Raw genomic sequence first — 12,503 nt, 5'->3', positions numbered from 1 at the left:
AGTCAGGGAGGAGCCCGGTCTCTTGTGGTAAAGAAGTCAGCAAAGAGCTAGATGGTCACGCATGAGTCAGGGCCAGGCCGGTGGAACAGAGTTGATGATCCTGGTGACAGCCGTGCTGGCGAAAGACGAGACGCGGTTAGTTCCTGAAATACCGATGTGGAAAAGCAGAGAACTAACCTCCCAGCTCTGTGAGCAGCAGGGCAACACGAAGCAAAGGCAGGAAAAATGTGATCAAAAAGAAAGAGTAAAACAGGACGGAAGAGTGTTACAAAACCCGACCTTGAAAAGGTGATTATTTCAAATCTAAAGTGTAATTGCGTTTCACTGTAGGGACATTTTCACTCATGTGAATTGTTTTTTTGTTTTTTGTTTTTCTCATGTGAATTGTAACCACGTGTCTCACCACTTAAATTCCTCCATTTTAGGTGTTCCAAATAGCCGTTGGCTGTGATTCCAGTAAATACATTGTTGTTAAAGGGCAAGTATATTTGCATCTGACCTGTCTTACTCTTTACCTTTTCGAACAAATGGTGAACTGCATGGTGATCGCCAGTGGTCCCATTAGCCTGATGACTAATTGTTCATCACAATTAGTTTGTGATGAATTAATTAATTAATGAACATTTAATTGTTCACGATGAAACCTGAAAATTGAACTGACATGGGCGTCCAGAAACTGAACTGACAGTTTGTCCCAACCTGATTTGTTTGAACTTTGGGCCAAGTCAAACCTTTCATCTGACTCATACCAACAGGGAAAAAGGATTAACCTCTTTCCCTGTGACCAGCGTTTTTCTCCACCTTCCCTTTTAACCATCCTGTTTCCATCCGTCACCCTTGCCTCTCTCGCTCTACGGGCTAGCCCTCATTCCCCGAGAAATGAGAGGGAGAAACACTTAGTCTCTTTTCCCTCCTCCTCAAACCAGTTATAATGCCATTTCTGCCGCAGAATTGCTTACGTCCACATCCGAAAACCCTGCACCATTACCCGTGGGAAGTTTTTTTCGAGCAAACCTCACAAAAGCACCGGGGTTTCTTCCAGAGAAGCCCAAGGTGTGACTTGTCTTGCTTTTACCAGGGTTCACGATGAAGCATGCTGATTTCTGTTACCCACTGGCCACCGCGGGCTCTCTCCTCTGCGGGGGAGAATCCAGGTCCATGTGCACAGTCCGCTCAGTGGAGGTGAAGTGGGTCCTCAAGACAGCGACGTACCTAATAGACTCCTCTCCCGTGGCCGGGAGTGGCGGCGAGCCGGGGAGTGGAGACTCTTCTCCGAGTCGATTTATGGGATGACTTGCTCTCATCCAAATAAATATCTACTCACCCGCTATCCTAATAATCTTTTGAGTACGCAGTTGTAACCATCAGTTGCTGGACTGACAATCAAGTTTTCCTATTTCAGTCAGCAAGGGATGTGCAGTTCCCACAACTCCTTTTCCGGGATGCACAAAGGCTAACTGGTGGGTCTATCCAGGGCATGGCGTCCTGCTTCTGGAATGGTCTGTGGACTGGCACTGGCATCGCTGGGAGTTTCTTGGAAATTCAGGCTCCTGTGTTCAAGTTCCTGTGGTGGAGGGCATCTCATGGGGTCTATATTGGGCTTCAGTGTAGGAAATGGTCTAGACTTCCAATATCTATCTAAACATGGTGGTGACCAGGGTTCCTTCTGAGTTACAATGGAAGCAGCCAGAAAAATGGTCAAATGAATAATTTAACTTACTGAAGACATCATTTTCTAGACCATGATAGCCTATGTTTGCACTAACCAGAAATTAGGTGCATCCTTAAAGTAGCTCCTTACCTGCACAGCTGAGTCCCCAGCAGCAATTAGAAATTGGTGGGGTTTTTAATTGAGGAATAAAAATAGCCCAAAAAATTTATCTTCATTTTGATAGATTTTCATTGAATTTTTCACGTGTATCAAATACAAATAAATCAGTATGTTTCAAATCCTGGTGTCCTCAGAAATATTGATTTTTTAAAAATAGAAATGCTAGGGCCATTGTGCACCTGGATGGCTCAGTTGGTTGAGGTTCCGACTCTCGATTTTGGCTCAGGTCATGATCTCAGGGTGGTAAGATCGAGCCCTGCATGGGCTCCATGCTGAGCATGGAGCCTGCTTGAGTTCTCTCTCTCCCTCTCCTTCTGCTCCTACCCTGACTCTTGTGCATCCACTCTCTCTCTCTAAAATAAATAAATAAAACCTTTTAAAAAAAAGAAAAGAAAAGAAAAGAAATGGTAAGGTCACACATTAACCCCAGGATTCTAATTCAGTAAGTGATGATTCTGTGATACTCTCAAGTTTGAGAATCATGGAGTTAAATGATTATATGTTTGTGCAAGTGTATAAGGAATGATATTACAACTTTATCATGTTTTGTTTTTTGTAGATTTAATAAAAAAGACTGTCTTCAGCATGATTTCTTTTACATTATTGAAAAGTAAGAAATATTTTTGACATAAGCACTGTTCTACAGTATTAGTACAAATAATTTAGAATCCGCTAGTATTTATTCCTATTAACATCAATCTTTTCTAATATATATGTTCATTGCTATAAATTTACCTCTAGGTACTGCTTTTGCTGCATCTCACAAATTTTGATAAGTTGTGTTTTCATTTCCATTTAGTTCAAACCTTTTTTAATTTCTCTTAAGATCTCTTCTTCAATACATGTATTATTTAGAAGTGTGTATTTAACCCCCACACAACTGGGGAGTATTTTGTAATCAATTTCTGTGATCCTCCTTACTCAACAAAGTAATGCTTTTAATTTATAAGTTTTAAAAGAGGAAAGAAAAATAAGTAATGAAAAATGTCTTTCCTACAGGTCATATCTGAGGAATCAGCCATCTAAAAACTTGGTAAGAAAAGCATACTTTTATCAATCAGCCAAATATAGAAAATAACTAAAGCATTTTTCCTTTTCTAGAGAGTAAAATATAATTGGAAAAAATATGGCTGCCCGCTGAGACTTGATTTCGGAGAAATGTTTCACCCTTTGATTGAATTGTAAGTATATCCTTACTAAAATTTTTAACTTACTTCGAAAGTTTCAAAATGAAAGTATGAAAACAATGCTAATTAATCATGCACTTAATAACAAGTATTTCTGAGCACTTGATATATGCATCTCTAAGTTTTCCGTACTAGTTATACAAAGTTGGACCACCCATGGTGCCTGCATGTTGAGGGAGGTTATCATTTCACTGCTGAGACAATGCAGGTAAGACAACTGAGGCTCTTCTCGGTGATGCAGGTTGTCTCTTCACCATTGCCTTATTCTCTCTAATCTCTCCCCAAGCTCCTACCAGCACCCCTGCCTGTTTGATAGGACCTACCTTCCCCAGGTGACGTATGACTTTTCTTTCCATGGACCAACAATAACTGAAAGCTTGCAAGGAACAAAACTACATGACTAATAGGGATGATGCAATGGGGAGATTTCAAAAATGTTATCTGTAACTTAATTCTTACAAACAGTGTTTTAAAATAATTGGGTAAAACTCTCTGAGGAAGACTTTTCCAAATAATTTTCTATTATTTTGTCTTCATCTTTAATTTTATTCTTGATTTATGATTACAAAACTTACACTGTTTGTTACAAAATTTAAAATGCAGAAAAATATGAGACAAATGACCCATTTCCTAAATTCGTTTGCTATTATATACAAAATGGTGGTGAATATTCCCTTCTGTACATGTTTAGACACACTCCAGATATGCCATTAGGGAAAATTACTGGAAGCAAATTTTCTATGTAAAAAACATCAAAACTTTAGTCAAGGCTTCCAGCTTTTGGGGCTTTCTAAGGCTAGAGACAACTTCTGAGATCTCTCAGTGTGGGTAGGGGTGGCATAAGGATTCAGGTGTTCCTTTTTTTTTTAACATCTTAATTTAATTTTATTTTTTTCAGTGTTCCAAGACAGGGGCTTCAATTTAGTTTTGCTATAGGGGCTTTCCCTGTTGGGACCCAGAAGGTCTCTACCGTCATGTCCTGCCTACCATTCCTCACCCATGCCACTTCTAAGATTCTGTGCTGTGCCCTCGACATCACTGTCCCACAGTCCCTCTGTCCTAGGTCCTCTGGGCTGTCAGGCTGGTCAGGCTAATCTGCTGTCTTCTGAAGTTCTGATCCTCTTCTAGACATCCAGTGACGCCACTACTTTTCCCGGTAACCCTAGACACTCCTTCCTCCACTGAGTCCTCATTTTTTTCCTTTGTACTGTTTAAGTTTTTATTTTAATTCCAGTGAGCTAACACACAGTGTTACATTAGTTTCAGGTGTATAATATAATAATTCAGTAGTTCCATACTTCACCCTGTGCTCATCAGGACAGGTGCACTCCTTAATCCCCCATAACCTCTTTCCCCCATCTCCCCACCCACCCCTTCTGATGACCATCAGATGGTACTCTATATTTAAGAGAGTGTTTCTGGATTTGTCTCTCTCTCCATTTTTTCCCCTTTGCTCTTTTGTTTTGTTTCTTAAATTCCACATGTGAGTGAAATCATATGGCATTTGTCTTTCTCTGACTGATTTATTTCGCTTAGCATTATACTCTGTAGCTCCATCCATGTCATTGCAAATAACAAATTTCATTCTTTTTTACAGTTGAATAAAAATGTTCTAGTACACAAATGGAATATTAAACACACACACACACACACACACACACACACACACCACATCTTTATCCATTCATCAATCAATGAATACTTGGATGGGTTCCATATCTTGGCTGTTACAAATAATGCCACTATGAACATCGGGGTGCATGTATCCCTTTGAATTCGTGTTCTTGTATTCTTTGGGTAAATGCCCAGTAGTGAAATTGTGGAATTGTAAGCCACTTCTATTTCTAACTTTTTAGGAAACCCCATATTCTTTTCCACAGTGGCTGCTCCAGTTTTCATTCCCACCAACAGTGCGTAAGGATTCCTTTTTCTTCACATGCTGACCAACACCTGTTATTTCTTATGTTGTTGACTTTAGTCATTCTGACAGGTGTGAGGTGGTATTTCATTGTAGTTTTAATTTGCATTTCCCTGATGATGAGTGATGTTGAGCATCTTTTCATGTGTCCGTTGGCCATCTGGATGTCTTCTTTGAAACATTGCTTATTCATGTCTACTGCCCATTTCCTAACTGGATTATTGGTTTTGGGGATGTTGAGTTTTATAAGTTCCTTCTGTTTTGGATACTAACCCTTTATCACATATGTCATTTGTAAATATCTTCTCCCATCCCACAGGTTGCATTTTAGCCTTGTTCATTGTTTCTTTCACTGTGTAGAAGCGTTTTATTTTGACAGCGTCCCAGTAGCTTATTTTTGCTTTTGTTTCCTTGCCTCAGGAGACATATCTAGAAAAAATTTGGTGCAGCCTGTGGCAGAGACATTACTGTCCGTGCTCTCTTCTAGGATTTTATGGCTTCATGCCTCACAGTTGGGTCTTTCATCCATTTTGAGTCTATTTTTGCGTCTGGTGGAAGAACGTGGTTCAGTTTCATTCTTTCGCATGTTGTGCGAATTGTCCTATTGCCCTCCATTCTGATGCCCTGTGTCAGCGTTTAGTCCGTTTACATTCAAAGCAATTATTGATGAATATGTATTTATTGCCATTTTGTTACTTGTGTGGTTCTTTCTGAAGACTTTTCTCTGGTCTTGTCTTTCTCCCTTGCATGTTTCATTGATTTTCTTTAGTGATGTATTCGGATTTCTTTCTCTTTACTCTTCTCATGTTTATTAGTGGTTTTTGATACATGGTTACCCTTAGGTTTGCATATAACCTGTTCTGCATGTAGCAATGTGTATGAAGTTCAGGGTCATTGAAGTTTGAACCCATTCTTTTCTCCTCTTATCCCCATGTTTTAGGCATATGTTGTTATATTTTTTATCCTTTTTTTAAATTTATTTTATTTAATTATGTATTTTATTTTTATTATTTATATTTATTTTATTTATATTTTAAAATTTATTTATTTATTTATTTAAATGTTTTATTTATTATTTATTTGTTATTTTATTATTTATATTTTATTTATTTATTTATATATTTTATTTATTTTTATCAGTTACTTCACTGATTTTTTTTACAGAAATATTCTTTTTTATTGCATTGGTGTTTCCTACCTCTCTTCTTCTCTGTATTAATTGTGGAGTTTGTCCCTCCTCCAGCCTTTACACTGCTCTCTGGTTTAACTTGGGACTGGCCAAGTTGAAAACATGGGACAGGTGAGCTCAGAGTCCTCCTACTTGACCATCTTCCCGGGCTCCTTGTTTGCTTTGTTTTTGTTCTATGCAGCATCTTAATCCTCCAAGGATAAATAATCTTAATGTTCTCTCCTGGAGAAGTGTATTCTTCTCTTCAACTCATTATTAGTAAACACCTCTGAACCTTTTACTGTGCGAGGCCCTGGGGATTCAAAGATAAACAAGACAGGATTTCCTCTCTCAAGGGCTTAAGAGTCTGATGAATTAGATAAACATATTAGCTGATGCAGAATAATAAAAAGCTACCGAAGGGAGAGGGGCTTTGGGAAATGTTTCCAGAAAACCACATTTGATCTGAGTCACGGAGTCTTAAAGGATAATACATATTTAGCGGAAGGCAGAGCAGGGAAGAAGAGAAGTGGGGAAGGTGGCAATGAGCTCCACTGGGCGAGGCTTTCACGCCAAAGTGATGGTTTGAGGAAGAAGATGTCTAATGCTGTTGGGGCATAAAGTAAGGCATGAAGTGTCAGGACGAGAGAAATTAGCTCAGTGGAATGCGGATCATGGAAGATTTCCTGTCCATACTATGGTAGAGTGGCGTGGTCAATTTTTTGCCTTAGCTAGTCCTCCCCGGGAGAAGGGAGAAGATGAACTTCAGGGAAACAAGTCGAAATAGCACGAGACAGGCAGTAAACTGTATTGGTGGTCCATGGAGGAAAAACGCAAATGATTGAAATGGCAGCACGGACAAAGAACAGGAATCGTTTATGAGAAGAATTAGTGATTATAATAGGTAGGGGCTTGGATAGATCATTGGTAGATGAAAAGAGACAATGGGGAAAATGAAACGAGTCCCAGCGACTTCAGTGAGAAGAGACCTTCCGTAACCTCCACCCCCTTATCTGCACCCACGAGCTCCATCTGTCTTCCTGTCATCATAGGTGAACATTTGTGTATCTAAAGCCTCTCCATCTGTGAACTGGATCCCCACCCGCTTTCCTACTTAAGAGCCCTGGTCCCAAACCTCTGCCCGCCTTCTCCCACATCATCGGTTTTCCCCCTGTCCTGGATCATCAGAGAAATCCGCAGTTCTTTCCCTCACTGAAAATAAGAACAGGAAAAACCCCTCTGATGACCCCCACTACCCGTGTAGCTACTGTCCTCACTGTCACCAACTCTCCTCCTCCTCTTCCCCCATCCCTCCCAGTCAGGCTTTTACCACCACCACATCCCCACACCCACTGCTCAGTCTTCGGGACTCACCCTGGCTGATCTCGTTAACCGGAATTACACAGCTGATCATTCCCTTGTACCTGAAATATTTTCTTCATTTGGCTTCCAGGCTATCACACGCTCCGACTTTTCCTGCTACCTCATGGTATCTTACCATAAACCCAGTGAAAAAGACAGGTGGCTGACATGTTTGTTTATGGCCTCTTTAAGGATAGATTCTTTTAATGGAGGTGAAATAGACATAATGAAACATAGCCAATTAGGTGGATACATCGTAGCCAATGCAATGCTGCTCAGCATTAAAATGAATGATGTAAGATGCTTGTAAAAGGGAATCAGCCAAGAAGTTCAGGTCGGATAGGGAAGGACGGGTAGTCAGGAGGGGGCCGCTGCTGAGGAAAACAGAGACCAAGAGACTGGAAACTTCTATGGATCCATCTCAAAACCTAATACTGAGTGGGGGAAAAAGGCTGCCAAAAGATCCTTACAGTGTAATGTTCTGTATGTATATTTGTAAACTCAGAAAACAATACTATATACGATTTATGGATATATTTATGGATAAGTAAAGTATAACACCTGGTTGGAAATGATATGTAACAGTTTGTACATTTTTCTCTGTGTCTTTCTGCATATTTGAACTACTTCCTAATTAGAATAAAATTAGCTATAGGAGGGGCGCCTGGGTGGCTCAGTGGGTTGGAGCCTCTGCCTTCGGCTCGGGTCATGATCCCAGCGTCCTGGGATCGAGCCCCGCATCGGGCTCTCTGCTCCGCGGGGAGCCTGCTTCCTCCTCTCTCTCTGCCTGCCTCTCTGCCTAGTTGTGATTTCTCTCTGTCAAATAAATAAAATATTTTTTTTTAAATTAGCTATAGGAGCCAGGTCTGTGAAGATACCTAGGGCAGTAGGATCAAAGGGCCAGGTGGCAATGTTAAAAGAAGAAGAATTCATCCTCTGAAACTTGGGAGGGAGGGGGGGCATAAAACTAAAGGTAGGAAGTGACGGGTTCGGAAACAGGAGTGCGGGAGTTGAGAGAAGTCATGTCTGACAGCCTCAGTTTACTCACATGGAACAGAAAGGGCCACGTGCACGCTGGGAGCACCGAGGGGTTGAGGAGAAGCTTTGAGGAGGGTGTCAGGGCCACTGAGGGTGCTGTGAGAAGGGCTGGCCACGGACCGATAGAAAGATTATCAGAGGACACCAAAGGCACAATTGACTGAAGACACTGCGAGCAGCCGGGTGGCGCATATTTGAATTCCGCAAGTAGCCTGTGCAGGAGGCCTAGTGTGACAGCCAAGGGTGGGGTGAGATGCTGGAGGCAGGGCGAGAGCCACTGAGTGAAGCCTGGATGCGGGGCTGGAAGGGAACAGCCTGGAGGAGGAAAGCAGAGGGAGGGAGGACTGGATGTCTGGTGAGGTCAGGGGCCGGTGAGAGACTGTGGGGGAGGGGGAGGGTCAGAGACCCGCAACAACACTTCGGGCCACATGGCAGCCTGTCCTTCTTAGAGCAACTTAATCTCTGCTACCAGGAGCCACTTGATAAGGCAAGTTGCTTCCAATTCTCCTGGGATCAATAACCGAGCTATTACAGCATCACAAAACAGAAAGTAAGAGACACGGTCGTACACTGGGTTGAGGGTCACACGGGACTGGAAGCATATGTGTCCAATGGATCAACAGCGGAAATGTCACAAAGGAGAAGTTATAAAGTATAGGGAAGTTAGTTGCCCACGAGTGACATTTCTGAATTTCTCAGGTTTCACTGGTGTCCTATCCTACTAATGAACATTAATAAAAATAAGTCATGCTTGCCCGGGCAAGTATTTTTGTCCCATATTCTCCATGAATCAGTTAAATATTACCAAAGATCATTTACAAACCCCGGCAGTACGGGTCATGTAATTTATCCTTATTGCCACTAGATGGCACTATAGGCTATTGCTTTCGAGCGTGGCCACCAATATCCGCTCCCAGTTCAATGAAGATTGTTTTAAAATTTAATAAATAAAACATATGACTTTACAACTAGTTCTTAATAATTCAAGAATCTGATGGCTTTTGGAAGATGGAATTTAAAAAAATGCTACACCTTCCAAAGCTCCCCGAATGAGAGCTTTGCTAAAGCCTGACCCGAGTCCCCGAAACTGCAGGCACAATCGAGCGTGTCACACACGTGTGCGTTGTCCTGTGGGAGGAACTTTAATTAGAGGTTAGAGTTCTCTAGGACCTTCCTCCTGTGCCAAGAAAGACGTCGATCACCACGACTCTAACCCCTAGTTACTCACACCTGAGTTCATTTCTTTATGATTTCTTTTTTTTTTAAGATTTTATTTATTTATTTATTTGACAGAGAAAGACCACAAGTAGGCAGAGAGGCAGGCAGAGAGAGAGGAGGAAAAGCAGGCTCCCCGCTGAGCAGAGAGCCCGATGTGGGGCTCGATCCCAGGACCCTGAGATCATGACCTGAGCTGAAGAGGCTTTAACCCACTGAGCCACCCAGGCGCCCCCATGTCTTTATGATTTCTAAAAATGAATTAAGATGGAAGCAAAAAAACCTTCTCAGATGTGTACAGATGTCCTGCCCAATTTGTGAATGGGACAAGAGCAGTTTTTTTTTAAATTTTTAATTTTTTATTAACATAATGTATCATTAGCCCCAGGGGTGCAGGTCTATGAGTCATCGGGCTTTTATAAGCCGGAATGGATGGTGCCAAGTTGTAGCCGATGCAGAGAGCTAGGTAGAGCGACCGCGGTATCCGGCAGAGATGTGGGCTGAGAGTAAGGAAACACCGCGGTCAGGGCCCCGTGATCTGGTGGATAGACACAGAGATGGGAAGCAAGAGAACGTGGCAGACCCTGGGGCAACAGTCCAAGAGTCAGAGCCCAGAAGCAAATGCCTGGGACCAAAGCCCTAAGTGAAATTTCCATCCACAGTGGGGGTGGGGACAATCCCACCAGAAAAACGGACAGTGGCGGTCGGAGAAAGTAGAGAGGACGGTGTTCGAAACAGTTGCAAGCTCTGGTAATGCACCGGTGTAACTTTACCGCTAAGTGAACTTTAGCTTTGAGCTCAAGCCACTATTTTCATACGGTCGCAAGAAAAAAAAAAAAAAAAGATCTTAATCTGAAGTAGCATCTTTTTTGAAACGCACTGAGTTTGGGGTGAGTACTCTAAGCTCACTGGGGCTTCTGTGTCCAGCGCTGGCTTCCAGGGAGTGGGCACCCTGGCTGGGTAGGACTGTCTGCGGGGGTCTGCTGTGGGTCAAAGTCATGACAATCTCTCTGGCCTGGGCTGTGTGTGACTGTGGCTCCCAGAAGCTGGTGACCCCTTCTGCTTCTCGGGACCCCACCTCAGCTCTCCCTGCTGCTGCCGACCCCGACACTGAACCCCGTCTTCCAGCCGGGTCCCCCCACACCCACCCCAGGAGTTCTGGAGCATCTCCGCTCTCATCGCAGCGATCCCGTCGCGGGGCAGCAGTCACCCAATGAATACTTGTTGATTAAATGACCCCAGGGTCCCCTCGCTCTGCCCTTCTCGTTCCTCAGTCCTTTCTGCCTGCTCCCAGCCCACTCGGCTACCCTCGCCCCCTCAACACACGGTTCCTGTCAAAGTGAACAGCGTTTAAGCTTCCAACTGTGAAAAAGGCGAACATATCCTGCTTTACTCCTAGGAGGTTGATTTCGAGAGCTGAAGGAAGCCTATACAATGGGTACTGGGATGGCTCCACAGAGAAGTGACAATACTGAGGTTTTGAGAACCTTAAGTCACTCCACCGGGGTCGCAGCGCTGCTCCGAGAAGCCCGTCAGACTGGAGGGCTGCTGCTCTCAAGATCTCTTCTGCTCTAACGGATTGTTGTTGTGTCCGCTGTCTCGCTCAGACACAATGGCAATGGCTACATCGAAGACGTGGAAGTAAACTTCATCGTGTGGGAAATACACGGCAGGAACGACTACAGTTTTAATAACACCATGAAGAAGGTACGGCTCTTTGAATGGGAGTAGAGCTTAGCGCGCAGTACACCTGCCGATCTATTTTCCATCTGTGTATAAATTATGTAAGGAGAGTAGAACTGACTGCATGTGGGTAGAAAAAAAACGGGACCTATGTATTGTATCTTGTGGCTACCGAAATTCACGTACGACAAAAGAAGCCTTGGTCACCTGAAACAGACATAAAGGGATCAGAAAAAGAAAATAATGTTTATAGTAGGGTGACGCAATCGTAGGCGTTTTCTTCTGTCTCCACAGTGTAGTCAGTGTTCGATTATTTATGGCTCTGCCTTTGGCTCTCGCACATTCATCTGGCGGGTGCTACATTAAAGACACCCGCTCTAGGCTTCCTCTCACTTGACTTCCTTGCGTCATTTGACCCACTGACCTTGGCTTCACTGTCCCCACACTCCTCTTCTGACTGGTCGATCTCAGCCTCCCTGCTGACAACCCTTTCCACTTTGCAGGCCATGGCAGAAAGGCCTCACCACCTCCGGCCACCAGACTCCACTCCTGAGGGCCTCCCCCTCATGACCTAGTGTCTCCACAAACAGCATATGGATTCTGGCTTTTCCCCCAGAAATCTCGTGCTCAAACAAAGTCAGAGATCAGACATAGCTCCTTCCAAAAGAGCTTTCTCATCGATCAGAGACCTTAATTCTCCAAGGAGAACCCACCCAGGTAGCAGCCAAGAGACGAGTTCCACCTGCTACCTGCTCCGGGCTCCTGCAAGAACCATCTTTCGATGATGGGGTCAAACAAATCCATCCCACCACGTTCCTCCTCCACTTGTCCAGCCCCCAAAGTGTGAGTCCTTCTGGCCTACTCTCTCCTCACAATCTTGTCCCTAAACTCTTCCGTCCGTCTGGCACCTGGGCCCAGATTCTCATTACTCTCCACCTTCTCAAACTCCTCTAATACACTATAGGGCTAAATGACCCTAGATACTCCTTCAGGAGACATTCCTCAAAAAATATAATTTCCCCTGTTTTTTTTTTTTTAAAGATTTTATTTATTTATTTGACAGAGAGAGAGGTCACAAGTAGGCAGAGAGGCAGGCAGAGA

General features: G+C 43.3%; 1 protein-coding gene across 1 annotated transcript in view; it reads left to right on the top strand.

Annotated features, from left to right (window-relative positions):
• CATSPERE (catsper channel auxiliary subunit epsilon) overlaps window positions 1–12,503 on the top strand; it is a 147,748-nt gene that overhangs the window by 114,578 nt on the left and 20,667 nt on the right. Inside the window, exons 14-18 of the mRNA XM_045983515.1 lie at window positions 426–478; window positions 2,391–2,441; window positions 2,831–2,864; window positions 2,933–3,012; window positions 11,327–11,426. Of these exons, the coding sequence (XP_045839471.1) occupies window positions 426–478; window positions 2,391–2,441; window positions 2,831–2,864; window positions 2,933–3,012; window positions 11,327–11,426 (318 nt within the window). The remainder of the gene's footprint in view (window positions 1–425; window positions 479–2,390; window positions 2,442–2,830; window positions 2,865–2,932; window positions 3,013–11,326; window positions 11,427–12,503) is intronic.

The sequence above is a fragment of the Meles meles genome, chromosome 17 (genome assembly GCF_922984935.1).
Source record: "Meles meles chromosome 17, mMelMel3.1 paternal haplotype, whole genome shotgun sequence".
In the NCBI taxonomy this organism is placed as follows: Eukaryota; Metazoa; Chordata; class Mammalia; order Carnivora; family Mustelidae; genus Meles; species Meles meles.
Note: the sequence above shows the minus strand (reverse complement) of the source record. Positions and strands in the feature narration are given on the sequence as shown.